Here is a 23,507-nt window from a genome sequence, read left to right as displayed (position 1 = left end):
TCAGGTGAGGTATCTGCGGCATATCTTCTTCAGATTCAATCTTTCTTGTTGCCTATGAGAATAACTACAAATGAAGATCCTGTTTATTTTACAGGTAGTTTTCATTAATTGCTATTACGACTTGTGAGCCAATCTCTGTTTTAACATTACTTTTGCTTCGTGGATATTTGGACATGTGCACTGACATGACTGAGTGTGCATACCATTCCACCCATACATCTTTCCCTGCAACTGCATTTTAGTAGAATGCTGGTAGTTTGCCTTTCCACTGGCTTTTTACTGTTGCTGTGGCAATTTTTTTGGCAGGTGCCAATACTTGTTGCAGTTGTAGCATCTGTAGCCTTTTTTGATGGTAACTTCATCATTCTGTTTCTTGTTGTCTTGCAGGGCAGCATTGTTAGTTGATGGTTTATTACAGGTGACATCATTTATTTCTTGCAGGAATTTATTTTTTAATTGAGTCTCCCATGATTGGCAGGTTTGACTTTTCTAAGCTTAGAATCATAGGTTTATATTTTTGTGGTAGAAGTGCAAATAGAGTACACCCAATCCATTCTTCTTTAACTTCAAAGATCAAGCCACTTAATTATTGTGAGTGGAAATCATCTTTGATCTCTGTTCTTCTACTGATGAAATATTTGCCATTCTGACTGTCAGCAGTGTCTAACCTTACTCGTCAGAAGATGCCAAAATCTTCATAGACTTGTTTTAACTTGTCCCATACTTCTCTAGCTGTAGAGATATCTTAAAAATGAATGTGTATCAACATATGGATGCAGAGTATAATTTTGGTGCTGCTGTGCTGACTTCAGCATTATTTTCTGTTGACACAATTGTGCAACTGTCCGTGTTGTAGGTATTTTCACATAGCGAATTGACACATACTATAGTTTTCTCTTCCCATCAGTTTTTCAACATACACACATTAACAAAGGAAAAACTTTTGCGTGAACTTTTGTACAATATTATTACACTGAGTAAAAACAGCGCGTCCATTGTTACCCATAGCAGTGCAGAAGAACATTTAACAAGAGAGGCATAGATTTTAAATTCTCACAAAAATGCTACAATAGTTGTGGTGATTTAGCATAATCCAAGGAGGATAATTTAATGAGAGTCTACTTTAATACCATTCTGTATAAATCTAATATTGAATCCCTCACTACAAGTCCTGGCAAATGGGTCTTTTGTAAATTCTTCTCTTGTTGCCCATTATGTATGGCTATAGTCAACAGTCACTGGATTTGTAAGGAAATTGAGTTACAGTATTCCATTGTATGGTATGAGGATTGAATTCTAATTGCCGGCCGCGGTGGTCTAGCGGTTCTAGGCGCTCAGTCCGGAACCGTGCGACTGCTCCGGTCGCAGGTTCGAATCATGCCTCGGGCATGGATGTGTGTGATGTCCTTAGGTTAGTTAGGTTTAAGTAGTTCTAAGTTCTAGGGGACTGATGACCACAGATGTTAAGTCCCATAGTGCTCAGAGCCATTTGAACCATTTTGAATTCTAATTCCTTAAAAATAACTGATAGCTGGCATTATTGAGATTTGACGTTAATAGTGTTTCAAAATTTTATTATTGCTGAACCAGTAGAAGATTAGAGAAATTGTCAATGCAGTTTGTTGCCTTAGCTTTTAAAGATACAAAATTATGAAAAAATAGAAACTTTACAAATTTCATGAAGGTAAAGTGGAATCTGTCCTTAAAAGGAAAAAAGAAAAAAAAAAGGAAAAAAAAGCCACTGTTGACGTTGTGCGCAGCTTAATTGAAGAGGACTGCCCTGTGGTTTACCATGACACACACACACACACACACACACACACACACACACACACACACCCTTAGAATACTTAGACAAAACAGAAACTGCAGTACATTCGATTTTGTGTGAACATTCAACTGTGAGAGAGACCTGTTCTTGCTGGTTTCTGCACAGTTTGACTAAAACTCAAACACAGGCTCTTGTTAGTTGCTGTAATGAAATGCTTGAAAACCTTGACCTAGGCAATGCAAAATCGGTGTACAACATGGAAGCAAAAGATGAAACTAGTGAAATTATTTGTATGAGCTGGAAACTAAGCAGCAGTCAACTGTTTGTGTGTTCAAATATGTACTGAAACCAATAAAAGTGGTTTCTTTGTAAAGCACTTTGAAGAACATGATCAATCATTTCACATGTCATACTTTAGTGGATTGAAGGACAGATAATGCTAAAAGGCATGGGCAAATTATTCATCACAAGTCATATATGAAATTGGGGCTGGCTGTTGTGGCCGAGCGATTCTAGGCGCTTCAGTCTGGAACCGCGCGACCGCTACGGTCGCAGGTTCGAATCCTGCCTCGGGCATGGATGTGTGATGTCCTTAGGTTAGTTAGGTTTAAGTAGTTCTACGTTCTAGGGGACTGATGACCACAGATGTTAAGTCCCATAGTGCTCAGAGCCATTTGAACCATTTTTTTAAATTGGGAAAAACAATTGATTATTTGAGGAGAAAACCCCATAATTAATGTCTCTTCATCCATATTCACCTCATTTATGGATTAACAATTACTATCTGTTCCTTACGTCAAATGAAAAGTGTGAACAATGATTTTTAAAAATCTTGAAGCTGTTGAATCCTCCCAGTGCCATGTTTTTGTGCCATCAACATCATAATGGTAAAAATGTTTCCAGAATGATTCAAAAGCAAGCAGGTGTGTATAAATTTTAAAGACGAATATTTTGCGAAACAGTAAATTGAGTTGTACAAGAAAAATTTTTACTTCACTGTGTGTCTGAAAACTTACATGGCAACCCTTTGATTAATTGGGGCTCTCATTGGATGGACATCCATAGATGACACAGAATAACAACAGAAACTGTTGAGCATTTTGCTCTCTTCTGTAGTTTTCTCGGTGTTCCTTACACACTGTTACATCAGCCGTACTACCCGGACATTGATACTAATCAAACAACAGTCTAAGCAGAACCGCTGTTCCCAACCCCTTGCCTCATAGCTCATATCCCTGTAATAGACCTAGATGCAAGGCCTGTACCATGCATCCTCCCACCACCATCTACTCCAGTCCTGTCACAAACATGACCTACCCATCAAAGGCATCCCACCTAACTGTGAAACAATCATGTGATCTACAAGCTAAGTTGCAACCACTGTGCTGCATTCTTTCTGGGCATGACAACCAACAAGCTGTCTGTCCGCGTGAATGGCCACAGACAAACTGTGGCCGAGAAACAACTGGGCCACCATGTTGCTGAGCACACCATCCAACTCAGCGTTTTTCATTTCAATGATTGCTCCACAGCCTATGCCATCTGGATCATTCTGACCAAAACAAAATTTTCTGAATTGTGCAGGCGGGAACTCTCCCTGTGACGTATCCTACGTTCCCATAACCCTCTGGGCCTCAACCTTTGTTAGGCATTGTCCTTACCCATCAGCCCCTGCCATGTCCCCATACCAGCACTACACAGCCCTCTATTCCGCAATGCACCCAATCTTTTTACTTCTCTACTTTTCTGCTGCCCCCTCCCCTCCATCCCCCCCCCCCTCTCCCGTGTCCTCTGTCTAACTTTTTGACTGCACCTAGCCGCCCTGCCCTCTCTTCACCTTGTCCTTGTATGCTGCCACAAGCAGCACATTATCATTCCCCACCCCTACCCTGTTATCCCTCCCCGTTATCGCCACAAAGACGTTATTGGCCGAAAGCTGATTTTCTGACAATCTTTTTATTGTGATTATCTGCGACTCAGCATCTCCACTGTATGGTGAGCAGCAAGTGTCCTTTTCATAATATTGTTATAAACCACTAGAGATATAGACTTACTACATATTCAACGCCTCTGTTAAACCGCCTACAAGAAAGAACATGCTGAGCGTGCTGTGCAGCTATGTTTTGCTTTTTGAATTCATTTTTAATGGAAAACAGGATTGTTGTGTTCATGGCTAACTTTGTAATCCTACCTGTTTGCAGATTAAAACCTTGCAAAATACTATCAGTAAAGCTATATCCAGCAGCTGGAAAGGTCTCTCTCACACCTCATGTACTAATGATTCAACTGATTTACCCATTCATTTTGATTTCTATTTACAGTCAAGGTTCCATTTGGAATGACAATAAATAAAGTCAGGGAGAGGGGGAGTAGCAGAAGGACAGAGAAGGGGGTAGGAAACTGATATACAGAAAGGATAGGAGGATATGGACAGAGGGGCGAGTGAGCAGGAAATTGATAGAGAGAGAATATGTGGGATAAGAGATGTACAAGGAGCAAGGGGGGGGGGGGGGGGAGATGGACAAGGGAGGGGGAGTAGGAGGAGGAAAGGGATAGAGAGGTGGGAGAACAAGAGTAGGATGTATATACAGTCCAATACATATTTAGCAATTCAAAGCATTGTAGAGTTCACTAGTGATTTATATTTATGAAACCTACTTTAACAGCAATTTTGGAATAGGGCCATTCCATGCCAAGTGGTCAAATTTGGGAAAAAGGTACTGCATGACCACCACAGATTTTGCTGAAATTTTGTACAAACATTTGCACATGTTCCCAATGAAAATTGGTTAAGTTTAACTTTCACCAATTTAATATTTTTGGAGATACAGTTATTTGTTTGACCCCATAGAGCAGCTATCAACAGTGCGCCAATGAGTTTTCAGCAACTGAGAGACATAATATCTCTGGCAATATTTTATTGAAATAAACAAAACTACACCATCTCGTACAACTTTTTGTGCTTTCGTAACCAAATAATAAAAACTTTCATTTGGATAATTCGAAGCATAGTAGGCCAAAAAAATAGATGAATAAAAGTGAAGATATGCTTTTTGTATCTTCGGATGTAATCTTGGGAAAAATCTGAAGCTTTGCACAAAATAACTTACCAATACAAGCTACTAGAATATAAAATTTGGTTCCCCTACTGCTGCCCAGTAGCTTACAAATCAAGGACAAAGGTGTCAGTTTTCCTGAAACTGACAAAAATGGCTATTTTAAACCCATTTTCACATATGAGAGTCTTTTACGAACTCTTTTAGAACATTTTCATTTGAAAGATCATGTTATAAACCACCTAATAATGAGATTTGGGATCACAATACAAGCATATAATGCCCTAAAAGTTGATGACAAGGCGGAGATGCATTGAAAATGGTCTGTATTCTGCTGGTACTTAAATGTTACACCTAAGTGAAAAAAACTGCTAATAAGTAGTCTTCTCTGTTTTATTTAGACATCCCTACAGCATTCAGCTCTAAAAAAAACTGTATTTAAAAAATGAAATGAAATAAGGAACCCAATAGCAAGAACAGTTTTTTGTGGCTCTAATAGTTTGAGGCAATCACATTTAAAAATTATAATTTTTGGGTTCTGTCTTACCAAAATTTTTCCCAAATAATCATATCAGTGACATCATTTGGCCAGTAGTATAGTTTTCCTCATTACATTCTACAGCAAATTAATAAAATGTGTAAAAAATTCAAGTAGCTCGAAGTATACATCAGTAAAGGATGCAAAAGAGATCTCTTCTTGCTTTAACCTCTGACACTTATATCATCAGGCTTGGGATCCTGTGTAAAGAGACCCTCATCAGGTAACGATGGTAACGCAGAGAGGCACGGGGAGGGTGTATGTGGAGGGGTGCATGAGGGGAGCAGTAGTGCCCACAGAAGGATGGTGTGCATGGAAGGGGGCTGTAGAGGAGCGGTGGTGCATGTGGGGAGCATGCATTGAGGAGAGCTATACGGGATGGTGAGGCGTGTGAAGGGAGGATGTGTGTTGTAGAGGGATGTGGGAGGGGAGCGTTGATGCACGTGGAGGGAGGGCATGCATGGAGCAGTGTGGGAGGGGGTGGAGAAGGCAAGGGGTGAGTGAGGGTGCAAGCGGGATGCATCCGACTGACCTAATGGGAACTTATTTCGCGACCACATGGGGTGTTCTAATCGGAATAATGAAAAAGAAAAACCAGCGTGTTTCAGTAATAAGACTTGGCGCATTTGTTTAGAGGGGGTCACTAGGGAAGGAACAAATTAGGTTCTTTTCTATGCCTATATAGAGGTGCACTAATTAATAAAGATAACTATAAATAATGGGGCATGTTGGAAGAGGCATGTGAGCTGGTTTGGAGATATTATTCCCAAGCTAACAACTATGGTAAAATTTAACCAGTTACTACCTGTTAATCAAGGGCAGTCCTCACTCGTGATGGAATCTTTGAACAGGGTGGCCTAAGAATGGTTTCCGGTACTTTGTATGGTGTTGTCCGGTGGTGCTGGGAAAACTCGCTTTACTGACATGCTTGATGATAAAGGGGTCCCAAAATGGTAGGGGATGGAATGGTAATAAACCCTTCTGGTACTCCCGGCACACAGTAAATCTTACCACACTGTTTACACCACACTGTGCGTGGTATTCTAGGTGCTGACACTGGGTGGGATGAACCAGGCATCTGGCATCAGGCTTTGTACAGGTGCTAGAAAGGAAGTCCCTCAAAGAAACACAGCTCGGGATGATGGCACAGAATAGGTTGCACTCCAATCATTAACCGAACTGCAAGAGAGCACTGACACTGAACACAGGTGTAAAATCCTATTGTCTTAGCCAACTCTGGTGAAGTATTGCAGACGATGACACGAGCCATATGGCATTGTTCTGGATAGGGTGCAGAAGCACGGCAGAAGATGGAAGAAGAGACTGCTTGAGTGATGGTTTGGTGTGCATGGTGTCCTGAAAGCATTGCAGTCTAAGCTCTACTTCCAGCGGCAGTGACCAGCGAGGGTACTGAGGGGATGTGGTGGAACCTTGGTCTGCAGGCACTTTGCCGATTGCTGGTTTTCGGTCAATGCAGCCTCTCGTCTGCTGCTACAGGTGGGGGCGAACAGAAGGAATTACCACAGATATATGCATTGAGGTTTACAGAAGTCAGGAAATCACGTGCCAACAGTATACCCATTGTTAGTTTTCCTATATCCTATGTATTTTGCTGAATATATACTGGTATTTTTCAGTGTTGTATTCTGTTTGGAACTGTGTTTGTGTGTTGTTATTATGCTAAAATGAAGCCACTTATAATTCAGCATTTTTATAATCAGTACAAATCTTTAGAGTGGCTGGTGAAGAACGTTAGTTTCAATCATGTACTAGTGGTGTAAACATGGAGATATTGTTGATAGTGAAATTAAGAATACAGAGCGACGGCTTTCAGCAAATATTCTTCAAAGAATTCCTGAGAAAGGCAAAATCTTCAACAGTTACTTCTTCTGAGATGTTTGGCTAAAAGATAATTATACTCCGTGCTACCATATTTCCTCCATCCTCACCATGTGTTGGAGATATAATTAAGGAGAAAAATGATGGATCCTGATCTGAATGGTGAACAACTTGCTTCTTACATAAGTAGGAACATAAAACAATTTGTATTATCCCAAAACATTTTAAAAGTGAACTTCTATTTTATTTGATAATTGTTTTAGTTTGTTAGTATATACACACCTGTGAGAGCACAAAAAAGGTCAGTATTTTACTATTTAACAGACTCTGACAGAAAAGTGGGGAACCAGCTGGTTTAATCCTCATTCTGCCTTCCTCATAAAAAATTTTACATGAGAACATATTCATGGTCTTTAACATCCATCTTTCTTTGTAGTGAAGCCTTCATACTCAGCATCTCCTTCTCACTGTCACTTTCCATATATGTCTTCCACTATCTCCTGGCTGTCTTTCCCATTATCCCTTTCTCCTGCTCTTCCTTACCACTGTCCCCTTCTCTGTCACTTCTGCTCTCTCTCTCTCTCTCTCTCTCTCTCTCTCTCTCTCTCTCTCTCTCTCTGTGTCCCACTGCCAATGTCTTTGGTCCATTCTTTTTCTCTCTTATTGACACTGTCTCTTTATTTCTCACTTTCAGGTTGCTGTATGTCTTTCAACCACCATTGTTTCATTTCCACATGTGTTCTTGGGGATGATTTGCAGGGGGTTTTAACTCTTAGACTGAAAGACCCTCCCCCAACTCTGAGCCTATGCATAGTTTCCACTCACCAATTTTTTTTCATTTCCTCTGTCTCTTCTCTCTTTTTCTCCCACTGCTACTATCTTTATCCTTCTCTTTTACTGCCCTTCTCTCTTTGGCTCCCACAGCTGCTGTCTTCATCCCTATCTCTTTCATTGCCTCTCTCTCTCTCTCTCTCTCTCTCTCTCTCTCTCTCTCTCTCTCTCTCTCTCCCCCACCATCACTGTCTCCTCTCCCTTTCTCTCCCTGGCACAGCCTCCTCTCTCTTCCACCATCACTGTCTCTCATTTGCTCACATGCCAAAAGTTTTGGTGAGGAAGGCAGAATGTGGATCAAGGCAACTGGTTCCCCACTTTTCTGTTCCTTTTATTTATTTATTTTTAAGAGAGGAACATATTCCTTTTTTGTGCTCAGACAAGAGCATTTTTCTGCTGATTCCCTTCTTTCCCCTGCTATAGCAAAGTGGACTGCTTATGTAGAGGGAATTCTATTGGTCAGTTTATTTACATACTTTGATACATTTACATATGTTGATGCGTAGAGACAACAAATAAATACGCATAATGTAAGGTGAAAATAAAATCGTCTCCCTTCCAACACAAGCTCACTTTACACTACTTCACGTAAAAATGCACAAAATTTTTAGGCTACGCCTACAATATACCAAGAAATGCTGTGATAAAATGAATCTATATGGTTCCAGAGACCTCTTCAAAGCATAAAGATGTATCATGTAGATATGCTGACTGACTTCTGGCCTTGGTGTAGCTTTTCACTCGTCACTTCAGTTTGCATATATACTATACATCAAAATATGCTGTGTTTGATTTGCAAGTACAAAGAATTTCATATAACAGAATAATTTTTATGAGGTGCTTACACTCCCAAGTAGCACTATCGAATAATTTCCAGGTGAAGACAGCCTGTACAAGCATCAAGTGCCTACTATACAGACACAGTGTGTCATAAAGTTTGATTGGTGAAAAACGGCAACTAAAAACATAGTTCAGTCACATCAGTACCTTTTTGACAGCCACAGTACTCTTGACATGTGGTCATTGTATTGTTTAAAACTACATGTATACCCCAGACTGGATATTACATCCATATTTTGTGTGTGTAAGTACAGTTACTTTGAACCTCTGGATTTCATCACTGGATAATGATAACATTAAAAGTTTCAGGGTTCTCTAAGATCATCAGCGTAAGGAAATGTGGTAAAAATTTTGAGGCTCTGCCATGAATAGAAATTTGAGTTTTTTCAAGAACCAGCCACGAACAAATTGTGATCTTATAAGCTGCTTATGGTCCATCCTAGACCACACCTAAAGTAAAAGAACCAATCGATTTGCTCAATTTGTCTGGGCTGGAAAAAGTGTGCAATGTTTAAATTTTGATACTGTACTGTAGGATAGCTACAGTACAGTTGTCCTTCTGATAGGTAAAAAATGGTCGCAAGGCTGAGGGCTATCCAAAACACTTGACTCCTTAACTCAGTGATCAGTAGAACACAAGATATGACCCCCTGAAAAATTGCATTTTCTCCTGCAGCCTTTGAAACATATTGGTGCCATGCACTGTTGTGCATTGAACGATTACATAGGCTGTCAGGAAAGGGAGGATTGTAGCTGTGGTATGTAGGTGTTTTTGTAGGCCTGCAGTTAAGTTAGTACTCTAGAGAATAAGTATTTCAAGACAGGATACCTGGAATGATGAATTTTTCTATGTCCACTTGTGGGAATAAACAATTAATTTTAAAGATAAAGAAAATGATATGCCCTATCGCAATGCTCCCTATGTTGCTCACTAGTTTGTGATTGTGTGCCTTTTATTCAACTATGTATCAGCCATTTTTGATTTCAGAGTAATATGTAGGGGATCAGTTGACAACATTACGATAAAATGTCTGTACTGCACCAACCAGCTGAGTCACATCAGTGCTATAGTGTGCAAGCACAGTTAAGTCTATTGTGACTAACAGACAGTCCTTGTTTGGGCAACATGAGGAACAACTTTAAAGAGAAGCTGTGGTTGTGTAAAACTGATCACTGATGCTGTTTCTCTCATGCATAACACTAATGTATTGTTATTGTTTACAGGAACATGCATCTGAATGTGTTCAGTATGTTGATGAGGAAGAAGAAATGGACAGGAGTCTCACAGCCAGAGCAAAACGGACAAGGAACAATTAATTATAAATAATTTAAAAAGCAGGCACTTATGATGTTAAGATAGTGTTATTTTTTTACTGTTTATAATTTTAATATTAACTAGATGTTGTTTCCCTGTCCTTGTTGTAATATATAAAATTATACATAGCTGCATCTGGCATATGCACACACATCACATCTTTATGTATGGGCCTCACTCCATATTTTCTGTGATATTGTTTATATTTGTTTGATAATAAATATAAAATTTTCAAAATATCCAGTGAGTTTTTTAGATGCATTCTACTGCAGCCTTTTACTTCTGCCAAAGCATAAAAGAAAGGAAACGTTATTGGGATAATTTGTACTCTTATTATAAATACCAAATACTGGAGTAATTAGAGTTTGTAATGATACTATCATGTCTGTTAATTAAAGGTATTTTGAAGCCACGAAACTTGAGGTATGCTGATAACATTTGCATTAAAATGTGTCCCATTAACTTTGTGATAAGTGACATGGATATACATGGTGGTTCACCTCAAATATTTCCACAAGTGTTTTAAGATATTGCAATTCTGTTTTCACGCAGATGTATTGTGAGAAAGTTCTGTCTAACTGAAGTACAGTCTCTTTCCAAAACTATACTACACTCCTGGAAATTGAAATAAGAACACCGTGAATTTATTGTCCCATGAAGGGGAAACTTTATTGACACATTCCTGGGGTCAGATACATCACATGATCACACTGACAGAACCACAGGCACATAGACACAGGCAACAGAGCATGCACAATGTCGGCACTAGTACAGTGTATATCCACCTTTCGCAGCAATGCAGGCTGCTATTCTCCCATGGAGACGATCGTAGAGAAGCTGGATGTAGTCCTGTGGAACGGCTTGCCATGCCATTTCCACCTGGCGCTTCAGTTGGACCAGCGTTCGTGCTGGACGTGCAGACCGCGTGAGACGACGCTTCATCCAGTCCCAAACATGCTCAATGGGGGACAGATCCGGAGATCTTGCTGGCCAGGGTAGTTGACTTACACCTTCTAGAGCACGTTGGGTGGCACGGGATACATGCGGACGTGCATTGTCCTGTTGGAACAGCAAGTTCCCTTGCCGGTCTAGGAATGGTAGAACGATGGGTTCGATGACGGTTTGGATGTACCGTGCACTATTCAGTGTCCCCTCGACGATCACCAGTGGTGTACGGCCAGTGTAGGAGATCGCTCCCCACACCATGATGCCGGGTGTTGGCCCTGTGTGCCTCGGTCGTATGCAGTCCTGATTGTGGCGCTCACCTGCACGGCGCCAAACACGCATACGACCATCATTGGCACCAAGGCAGAAGCGACTCTCATCGCTGAAGACGACACGTCTCCATTCGTCCCTCCATTCACGCCTGTCGCGACACCACTGGAGGTGGGCTGCACGATGTTGGGGCGTGAGCGGAAGACGGCCTAACGGTGTGCGGGACCGTAGCCCAGCTTCATGGAGACGGTTGCGAATGGTCCTCGCCGATACCCCAGGAGCAACAGTGTCCCTAATTTGCTGGGAAGTGGCGGTGCGGTCCCCTACGGCACTGCGTAGGATCCTACGGTCTTGGCGTGCATCCGTGCGTCGCTGCGGTCCGGTCCCAGGTCGACGGGCACGTGCACCTTCCGCCGACCACTGGCGACAACATCGATGTACTGTAGAGACCTCACGCCCCACGTGTTGAGCAATTCGGCGGTACGTCCACCCGGCCTCCCGCATGCCCACTATACGCCCTCGCTCAAAGTCCGTCAACTGCACATACGGTTCATGTCCACACTGTCGCGGCATGCTACCAGTGTTAAAGACTGCGATGGAGCTCCGTATGCCACGGCAAACTGGCTGACACTGACGGCGGCGGTGCACAAATGCTGCGCAGCTAGCGCCATTCGACGGCCAACACCGCGGTTCCTGGTGTGTCCGCTGTGCCGTGCGTGTGATCATTGCTTGTACAGCCCTCTCGCAGTGTCCGGAGCAAGTATGGTGGGTCTGACACACCGGTGTCAATGTGTTCTTTTTTCCATTTCCAGGAGTGTAGTTACAGTGATACCAGCTTCAACTTTGCTTTTTCAAATATAGCTATAATAATTTCTGGTGCTGGTATCGTAATTATAAAAGAAACTAATTCAAAGACTTTTCACTTGTCAAAATCCGATTAGTATTTTTGGAGTAATTAAAACATTTAGAAACTATGATTTATTTATTATGAACATGAAACCAATTTCTGCCTTATGCAGAAATTGGTGATTTTGTAGCTCTTGTGTTTTGAAGAGATTCAGATAAAGTAAATGAGCTGTCCTGTTACAATTTCCCTGTTAGCAAGTAAATGAACCCTACCTGCAAATCTTCTGTCCACTAACTGTGGAGGCATTGAACTGCTTTTTGTATTACAGATATTTCTGTTACTAGAATAAATCATATTAAAAGGGACATGGGGGATGTTACAAACAAGTAACAGACTTAAAGTAATCAGTGAATAGTGACCTTCAAGAACAGATTAAATGCGAAGTAACCTCGTTACACTCTGGAACAACATCAAGCCACAATTCTGGAGTACGCGATGGTAAGCTGTTCATCCATCGGGAAAGATAATAACATAAGAAATACAGTAAAACAAAGGCTAATAGATCATCCAGTCCTATAGAGCTATATTCAGTGAAACTAGATCAGCTTCTGAGAATAACTAACAAGAGATCAAGTTTGGCCATGAGAAGTACAGTATACCGACACAAAGGATGGCAAGCATGACAGTGCTTGCCATTGGTGAATGTGTGGTATTGGTATTAACAGTTTATATCATAAGTTATGTACTTATGTCTCAGATCTGCAAAGAAGGGGGGGGGGGGGGCAATGACAGAATGGAGCTCAGAGAGTGTCTCTTCATAGTTTTATAGACATGGAGACAGCACAGTGGTGTGCCCACTCGAAGAGAAGTGTAGTTCCTATATTCAACCCAATCAGGGATGGGAGACAGCTTATGGCTGGGGGAGCGACAAAACCTCCTGCTGTTTAGGTTGGGTAACCAGTTGTCGTGCCAGGAGAATGAATGTTCAAGAAAAGCATCTCTTCCGCAATGGCATGTCTGCAGCCGAATTTGAATGCATTGGTTTACTGATTTACAGCATCTTTTAGATTTCTTAATTTAATTGATTGGCTGATATTAAAATTGATCTGCCCCACTATTCTATGATCCTGCACCTAGGCAACACACTGGTGGGACCATATGGTTGAGGAAAATTGACACAAATGTGTTAACTTGCTTATTAAATTTATTGAATTTCGAATCAACTATCCAATAAACTCATGATTACTATCATTGGAATCTTAATTAAGTATTCTGTATTAATCCATGATTTGAAACTTCATTATTTCTTAATTAAACACACTTTCTTTGTATGGTACTGGACTGCTTGGCCACTGAGGCTTCTCCATGTATGTATGATATATCACTGAAAAGTCTCAGGTTTACATTTGGCCCCATCAAGGATTCCAAGAGGGAAGACAGCTGCCTTTCCTGAAATGAGATTTTTCTCCTATTCAATGGACAAATGTCAACAAATACTGCTGAAATACACAAAAAGAAAACAAGGTCAATCATTTTTACAAGAAAGAATTAAAATATTGTTCCCAGCACGACTACCAATAAAGCTTTACCATAATCTATTATAGTTTCAGAACTATATTCTGTTGCATGGATTAAATCAACAGAATGGTTATAAACTTTACAATTTGATGTTTTAATGAATCATTTCAGTGCATACTACCATCTGTCGTAAACCAAATTTGCCGAGGCCAGTCTATTATTGAGAGATTGTTTCAAATAAAATAACAAACTAAACATAATTAAATGAAGACCAGTGAAATGGTACATCCTTCCAGTTGGTTGCTGGTTGATGGAAGTGCATTGATGGGTCTGCCACCTTATATATTCTGGACTAGCAATATAATATATACAAAATTTAAAGAACGAATTTAATCTGTGTCAAGAAAGAGGGCAAATTATCAGAGTGAACCAGGATACATGCAGGACTATGTCAGGGATGTGTGCGCTTTCGTCATTCATTTTGTCTAACACAACAAAAACATTGATATGAATATAATAGAGGGAAACATTCCACGTGGGAAAAATATATCTAAAAACACAGATGATGTGACTTACCGAACGAAAGTGCTGGCAGGTCGATAGACACACAAACACACACAAACATACACATGAAATTCAAGCTTTCGCAACAAACTGGTGCCTCATCAGGAAAGAGGGAAGGAGAGGGAAAGACGAAAGGATGTGGGTTTTATGGGAGAGGGTAAGGAGTCATTCCAGTCCCGGGAGCGGAAAGAATTACCTTAGGGGGAAAAAGGGGGTATACACTCGCACACACACACATATCCATCCGCACATACACAGACACAAGCAGACATTTGTAAAGGCAAAGAGTTTGGGCAGAGATGTCAGTCGAGGCGGAAGTACAGAGGCAAAGATGTTGTTGAAAGACAGGTGAGGTATGAGCGGCGGCAAATTGAAATTAGCGGAGATTGAGGCCTGGTGGGTAACGAAAAGAGAGGATATACTGAAGGGCAAGTTCCCATCTCCGGAGTTCTGACAGGTTGGTGTTAGTGGGAAGTATCCAGATAACCTGGACGGTGTAACACTGTGCCAAGATGTGCTGGCCGTGCACCAAGGCATGTTTAGCCACAGGGTGATCCTCATTACCAACAAACACTGTCTGCCTGTGTCCATTCATGCGAATGGACGGTTTGTTGCTGGTCATTCCCACATAGAAAGCTTCACAGTGTAGGCAGGTCAGTTGGTAAATCACGTGGGTGCTTTCACACGTGCCTCTGCCTTTGATCGTGTACACATTCCGGGTTACAGGACTGGAGTAGATGGTGGTGGGAGGGTGCATGGGACACGTTTTACACCGGGGGCGGTTACAAGGGTAGGAGCCAGAGGGTAGGGAAGGTGGTTTGGGGATTTCATAGGGATGAACTAAGAGGTTACGAAGGTTAGGTGGACGGCGGAAAGACACTCTTGGTGGATTGGGGAGGATTTCATGAAGGATGGATCTCATTTCAGGGCAGGATTTGAGGAAGTCGTATCCCTGCTGGAGAGCCACATTCAGAGTGTGATCCAGTCCCGGAAAGTATCCTGTCACAAGTGAGGCACTTTTGGGGTTCTTCTGTGGGAGGTTCTGGATTTGAGGAGATGAGGAAGTGGCTCTGGTTATTTGCTTCTGTACCAGGTCGGGAGGGTAGTTGCGGGATGCGAAAGCTGTTTTCAGGTTGTTGGTGTAATGGTTCAGGGATTCCGGACTGGAGCAGATTCGTTTGCCACGAAGACCTAGGCTGTAGGGAAGGGACCGTTTGATGTGGAATGGGTGGCAGCTGTCATAATGGAGGTACTGTTGCTTGTTGGTGGGTTTGATGTGGACGGACGTGTGAAGCTGGCCATTGGACAGGTGGAGGTCAACGTCAAGGAAAGTGGCATGGGATTTGGAGTAGGACCAGGTGAATCTTATGGAACCAAAGGAGTTGAGGTTGGAGAGGAAATTCTGGAGTTCTTCTTCACTGTGAGTCCAGATCATGAAGATGTCATCAATAAATCTGTACCAAACTTTGAGTTGGCAGGCCTGGGTAACCAAGAAGGCTTCCTCTAAGCGACCCATGAATAGGTTGGCATACGAGGGGGCCATCCTGGTGCCCATGGCTGTTCCCTTTAATTGTTGGTATGTCTGGCCTTCGAAAGTGAAGAAGTTGTGGGTCAGGATGAAGCTGGCTAAGGTAATGAGGAAAGAGGTTTTTGGTAGGGTGGCAGGTGATCGGCGTGAAAGGAAGTGCTCCATTGCAGCGAGGCCCTGGACGTGCAGAATATTAGTGTATAAGGAAGTGGCATCAATGGTTACAAGGATGGTTTCTGGGGGTAACAGACTGGGTAGGGATTCCAGGCGTTCGAGAAAGTGGTTGGTGTCTTTGCTGAAGGATGGGAGACTGCATGTAATGGGTTGAAGGTGTTGATCTACGTAGGCAGAGATACGTTCTGTGGGGGCTTGGTAGCCAGCTACAATGGGACAGCTGGGATGATTGGGTTTGTGAATTTTAGGAAGAAGGTAGAAGGTAGGGGTGCGGGGTGTTGGTGGGGTCAGGAGGTTGATGGAGTCAGGTGAAAGGTTTTGTAGGGGGCCTAAGGTTCTGAGGATTCCTTGAAGCTCTGCCTGGACATCAGGAATGGGATAACCTTGGCAAACTTTGTATATAGTGTTGTCCGAAAGCTGACGCAGTCCCTCAGCCACATACTCCCGACGATCAAGTACCACAGTTGTGGAACCCTTGTCCGCCGGAAGAATGACGATGGATCGGTCAGCCTTCAGATCACGGATAGCCTGGGCTTCAGCAGTGGTGATGTTGGGAGTAGGATTAAGGTTTATTAAGAAGGCTTGAGAGACAAGACTGGAAGTCAGAAATTCCTGGAAAGTTTGGAGAGGGTGATTTTGAGGAAGAGGAGGTGGGTCCCACTGTGACGGAGGACGGAACTGCTCCAGTCTGGAATCCCTGAACCATTACACCAACAACCTGAAAACAGCTTTCGCATCCCGCAACTACCCTCCTGACCTGGTACAGAAGCAAATAACCAGAGCCACTTCCTCATCTCTTCAAATCCAGAACCTCCCACAGAAGAACCCCAAAAGTGCCCCACTTGTGACAGGATACTTTCCGGGACTGGATCAGACTCTGAATGTGGCTCTCCAGCAGGGATACGACTTCCTCAAATCCTGCCCGGAAATGAGATCCATCCTTCATGAAATCCTCCCCACTCCACCAAGAGTATCTTTCCGCCGTCCACCTAACCTTCGTAACCTCTTAGTTCATCCCTAAGAAATCCCCAAACCACCTTCCCTACTCTCCGGCTCCTACCCTTGTAACCGCCCCCAGTGTAAAACGTGTCCCATGCACCCTCCCACCACCACCTACTCCAGTCCTGTAACCCGGAAGGTGTACACGACCAAAGGCAGAGCCACGTGTGAAAGCACCCACGTGATTTACCAACTGACCTGCCTACACCGTGAAGCTTTCTACGTGGGAATGACCAGCAACAAACTGTCCATTCGCATGAACGGACACAGGCAGACAGTGTTTGTTGGTAATGAGGATCACCCTGTGGCTAAACATGCCTTGGTGCACGGCCAGCACATCTTGGCACAGTGTTACACCGTCCGGTTTATCTGGATACTTCCCACTAACACCAACCTGTCAGAACTCCGGAGATGGGAACTTGCCCTTCAGTATATCCTCTCTTTTCGTTACCCGCCAGGCCTCAATCTCCGCTAATTTCAATTTGCCGCCGCTCATACCTCACCTGTCTTTCAACAACATCTTTGCCTCTGTACTTCCGCCTCGACTGACATCTCTGCCCAAACTCTTTGCCTTTACAAATGTCTGCTTGTGTCTGTGTATGTGCGGATGGATATGTGTGTGTGTGCGAGTGTATACCCCCTTTTTCCCCCTAAGGTAATTCTTTCCGCTCCCGGGATTGGAATGACTCCTTACCCTCTCCCTTAAAACCCACATCCTTTTGTCTTTTTAGATATACAACAAAAACATTGACTCACAAGTTTGTACGATGTCGCACACTGTCTGTCAGTACTTCATGGAAGGAAAAAAAATTAAAGAACTTATTTTTTTATACCTTCTGGCAACTATGTTGTCCCACGTAATTAATTTTCATCCACTCTGTTCATCACATTCTTTGTCCACCCGTCTGTTTCACTTTTGGTCCACACACGCTCACACACACACACACACACACACACACACACTGCCTATCTGCGTCTCAGCATCTCTGCTATATGCTGAGTAGCAACTATCCTTTTCATAATATTGTTACATTCCATCTTTGATTTTCCGTTGTTGAATCATTGAAATATAAGTACATTCATTGCTTAAACCCAAATTTCGACGTTTACAATTAAAAGTTGAAAGGTTTTCCAAAACAAGTTACAAGCTGAGATTTACAATTTGTTACAATTTTTTTAGTATACTGATCTCTCATTTGGGAGGACAACAGTTCAAAACTGCACCCAGCCATCCTGATTTAGGTTTTTCATGATTTCTCTTCATCTCTGCAGGCAAATGCCAGGATGGTTCCTTTTGAAAGGGCACAGCCAACTTCCTTCCCCATCCTTCCCTAATCTGATGGGACCAACGACCTTGCTTGCTGTTTGGTCCCCTCTCTCGAATCAATCAACCAACCAACCAATCTTTTCAGAATAAGAAACATGCCAAAAAATAGTTGTCACTGTCGAAATACATTAAACATCTTTTCACGATAATGTTTGACCTTTAAATGTTGTTAGTTTTTTTTTTTTTTTTTTTTTTTTTTTTTTTTTTTTTTTTTTTTTTTTTTTAAATACTGGTTTGATTGTGATACTAGCGTGAAGTCTGGAGCTTTCCATATAGAAATCACTATAACAATCAGATTTCTATGTACAAATTTTGTAAATATAAGTTTTAACATTTGTGACACATTTTCAAATAGAAAATACATTTAATCATAATTTTATGATACTTCATTATTATTTAGATCCAGGTACTCAATTTCATTAATTCAGTTAACTAATATAATTGCAATGTATGCTCATTAAGTTATATAAGTTCTTGTATACATCGGGAATTAATGACAGTTACTATAATATGGTCTGTATCACACTCTTCTTTTTGTGTTTTCCCCCTTCTAGTACAATACAAGCTGCAGAAACTTCATGGGAAAGGAAACTTTCGGGTGAGTGGAAGGTATGCTGACATCCAGAAGCATCCTCATGACACTTAGGGAGATGTTCGCCATATGTTTTTTGTGGAGTGTGGTGTCTTATGGTTTTGATATGTGGGCGGTCAGACAGAAAGAACAAAAATATTTAGAAAGTTTTGAAATGTGGTTACAGAGAAGAATGGAGAAATTTAAATGGATTGACAGAATGAGAAATGAGGAAGTTTTGAGCAGGGCACAAGAGAAGAGGAATTTCATATGGAGGATATGTAAGAGGAAAACATCTTGGACGGAACACATATTATGTAGGCATTGTTTGTTACAGAGAATCACTGAGGGAAAAGTAGAAGGAAAAAGAGGGACATGAGATGGTTTGGAATGCTAAAAGATATGAAGAGAGGAAGAAGTTACAAGCAAATGAAGGAGGATACTCAAGACAGAGAGATATGGAGGATGCTGTGGTGACATCTGTCCGAGGACAGATTTACTGAAAGAAGAAGAAGAAGAAGAAAAGCTTAGCAAGACTTGTGCTGTACAATGGCACTGAAGTCTGAACAATAATAGGCAAAAGAAGTGAAAAGACTAAACAGCAAGTGAAATGAAATTCTCAAAATGAATATCTAGTTACATCAAATGGCACCAGAAAAAGAATGAAGATGTGTCAAAGGAACTTAAAATGGAACCCATCACACATTATACTCAGAACTATCAAAACAAATGGAGAAAACTACAATGAATCAGCTCAAACAGAATGGCAAAATCTATGCTATACCACCACCTAAATGCTGTAAGATCACTAGGTCAGCCAATGAAAATATGCCAGAAGAGCTTCTTTATGAGACAGTAACAGGTCAAGAGGCCTAATACTTAGAAGAAAGATGATAAATGATGACCACCTCAGAATGCCCAATGGTACTGTCTGGCTGCTGTGTCATCGTCAGCCAATGGGCGTCACTGGATGCTAATATGGTGGGGCATGTGGTCAGCACACAGCTCTCCCGGCCATTGTCAGTTTTCCTGACAGGAGATGCTATTTCTCACTCAAGTATCTTCTCAATTGGCCTCACAAGGGCTGAGTGCACTCTGCTAGTCAGCAACACTTGGCAGACCTGGACAGTGACCCACTGAAATGCTAGCCAAGCTTGACAGTGCTAAACTTCAGTAATCTGGTGGGAACTGGGAACTGGTGTTAAAACTATGGCAAGGTCATTGGCCATAAAGATAGTGAGATTAATGACTATAGGACAAAGTGGTTGGGGTTAACAGCACTTGATCTCTACTTAACTATTTTCACTGTCTATACGTGCTCAGGTGGCAGAAGGAAGGAGCAGAAGGCAGACAGTTGCTTTTACGCAGTGGCAGGACCTCAGCCAGAGAGACTTGTTCCAGGTAAGTAGTGTACTGCTTCCAGCTGGTTGGCTTGCAACTTTGTGAGTAGAGGTGGTGATTAGCTTAGGCGGATAGCAGGCAATTCCTTTCTTCCTCAAAGTCACATCTGCAGCTGTGTTTGCTGTAAAATCCTCTTTACCTCTGTGGACACACTACTAATTCGCTGGGAGAGGGGAGGGGGATGAGAGGTGTCCATTCAACACCCAGCTGCTACCACATTGAGCAAATTAGTGATTAGCTGTTTACGTTCCTTCAGTACGATTTTACATAAATTGTGCTCCCTGCATGATTTGTTGATGATATGTGTCTAGCTATAGTAACAAAAATAGTGCAATGGGTATTTCCTACATAAGCTCTTTAAATGTTTAATATGTAGTACTAGTCCTTAGACAGTAGAAACAGATACACACAGTCACTCCTGACGTATTGCATGTAGTAATGTAAGCAGACAAAATTTTGTATTCTGCCGGCCGGTGTGGCCGTGCGGTTCTAGGCGCTTCAGTCTGGAACCGCGTGACTGCTACGGTTGTAGGTTCGAATCCTGCCTGGGGCATGGATGTGAGTGATGTCCTTAGGTTAGTTAGGTTTAAGTAGTTCTAAGTTCTAGGGGACTGATGACCTCAGATGTTAAATCCCATAGTGCTCAGAGCCATTTGAACCATTTTTTGTATTCTGTTTCAGGTGGGACAGACTCAGTGTTTCTTCCAAGGCCCTCCCACCTGGAATAGCAACAACACAAACCATAATTTAAATGTTGTATTTTATTTTAACAGTAAAAGAAAATTTGCAGATCAACCATTTCCTAGCTTTCTATTAGTTTGCTTCTAAATTACTAACATTTATTATTTTAACACACTGTTTCCTACAACTAATTTAATTTTCTGTGTAACTCATTGTTATTACCCTTCATTTATTGCTCAAAACAAATTTTGGTAGTAATGCGGAGCAATGTACTATTACATGTAAAACTGTATGATAAGTGACGTTTTTTTTATTTTTTTTTTTTATATCAGGCAGCAGGTCTTTAAATATGCAATAAATTAAATGAAAAAATGATAACAAATCAGCCATGGTGACTCAGCTGTGAGCAGACCTCTCTCAGGCTCTGGGTTTGATTTGCATTAAACAATAATAGAAAACTATATTTCTCATAAAAACTATTTATCTTGCGAACCTCTTTCTCCATAAACAGTGTCGCCCAGAGATTTTTGAGCAAATATAGTTCTCTTCCATTCTTCATTTAATACCTAATATTGATACTAATGTACTCCAAATCATGCTTATGGAGTCAGTAGACTCTATTTGGTCTCCCTTGAACTTTTATTTCATTTTCAAACTATTTCTGAGCCTCAGCTACTGGACTATTACAGTTAGGTATATGCTAACAGTCAAGATACTTCTCTACAGAAGGTGCCTTCTACTTTTTTGTAGGTATTTCTTTTCCAGATTCTGTAGAATCTCTTTATTTTTGTCTTATTTTAAACCTTTTTCTTTTTAGTGCCCATTTCCTTAACCTGAACATAATATTTTTAATTACTGAGACTTGTGTTGACTTCCTGTACCCTTAGTACATATATGGCAGGTGACACGCAAGTAAAAACATATTTTTCCTAAGTTATTGGCCTCCAAGAGTGTTGGATTTTGTGGATGTGTTTGTATGTCTGCTGCTTAAATAGGTCAATTTAAGCTACCTTACTCTTTAGGGGGGGTATCACTATTAAAGACCAATACCCTGATCTAATCTGTCTTTGGACAGTATTCAGTGGGGGGAGTGTGCTCGTTTTGACTTGTCACGTTTGGCAGTCACCTGAAGACTGTCTACTGCTGCAAGAGGAGTAGGTCCTATACATGAGGGCATGTGTCTATATATCTGGCTTCCTCTCATTATTGAACCAATGTCACTCCAAGCTATTTCAGCAGCTGGTCATTGACAGAGGTTTTCTTTTCTCTTCTCCTTAATTTTAAAGCAAAAACACAATACCCGAAAGTTCACAAAACAAAAACTTATACACTGACTTATTTGTACAGCTTAAAATGCGAAGAAGTCATCTGGCCTTAAAATTAACTTAATAATTATCAACTTGTCACAATAATGGGACAAAAGGGGGAAGTCTTAACTAATAAACAATTTCCCCAGAGTTTGCATTCCTTTTCTGCTACCAGTGATAGGGTCTGTAACTCCATAGGAATTATCACCTAGGATATTTTCCACACTGGATGTGCTTTCGTAATTATAGGCTACTTTACAGTACAGTCTCATCATTTCTTTCTCATGGCTTATTTTCTCCAAATGTGTCTTCAAGATTTAGAGACTAAGATAGAAATAGATGTAACTGGAGAAGAGGGTTATTTCCTGCTTGTCTGGTTGGTGTGATTACATGTCTATTGTGCATAAAGTTGCCAGGTGGATAACCAGTTATTTCATACACCAAACTATTTATAATCTATTCAAACTGAGGGACATAGTCTATCCACTTGATGTGTTTTATAGAACAGTGTACCTGAGTGAGTTTACCGGCTTTGCGGAAGCGTCTTTCTGCAGGGTTATCTGCAGTGTCATAGACACTGGTCCAATGGATGGTAATTCCATACTGCTGCTGCAACTGAGGGCTGTTATCTGATAATGGAATTACAGTGAATTCTGTCCATGAGTCAAACAACTGCCTTTCCCTACTCTGCTCTGCAACTTCTGTTTCAGCTGACCTGGTGTATCAGGTCTGTTCGCAGAAGACCAGACCACTACCCTAATGTTTGAGAGTTGAAAGCTTAACCCAGGTGCTGCACATTGGATGGGGGTATTCATGAAGGCTATACTGAGGAATAGCGTTTCTTGCCTGCATATACCTTAAGGGCTTCACAGGACTGCAGAACTCTCTTCCTCCCACCTGCATAAATATTACTTATTGCATCCACGTTTCAACCGGTCATCACCTAAAGTACAGGTACTGATGGTTGACCCATAATGAGTGCCTGTTGAAACCAAATTATTCCCTGAGTGGATAATTCTTCTAATGCTTATTTATTCAGTTACATGATCCTCTTCAACCAGTATGTCTACTAACAGAGTAAAGCTCCTCTCCCTTTCCAGATCACTAGACACAGTAGTGGCTGTAGATCATCTGTGCTCCCAATTTTTCCAAACAACCATTATAAATAGAATCCATCACCAGTGG

The 23,507-nt window shown here is 41.5% G+C and overlaps 1 protein-coding gene across 1 annotated transcript in view; it reads left to right on the top strand.

Moving 5' to 3' along the window:
* LOC124712550 overlaps nt 1-10,429 on the top strand; it is a 132,834-nt gene extending 122,405 nt beyond the window's left edge. Inside the window, exon 5 of the mRNA XM_047242862.1 lies at nt 10,100-10,429. Coding sequence (XP_047098818.1) covers nt 10,100-10,192 — 93 coding nt within the window. The 3' untranslated portion in view covers nt 10,193-10,429. The remainder of the gene's footprint in view (nt 1-10,099) is intronic.
* The last annotated feature ends 13,078 nt before the right edge of the window (nt 10,430-23,507 follow it).

This window comes from Schistocerca piceifrons, chromosome 1 (assembly GCF_021461385.2).
Source record: "Schistocerca piceifrons isolate TAMUIC-IGC-003096 chromosome 1, iqSchPice1.1, whole genome shotgun sequence".
Classification (NCBI taxonomy): Eukaryota; Metazoa; Arthropoda; class Insecta; order Orthoptera; family Acrididae; genus Schistocerca; species Schistocerca piceifrons.
This window is presented reverse-complemented; position numbering and strand designations above follow the sequence as displayed.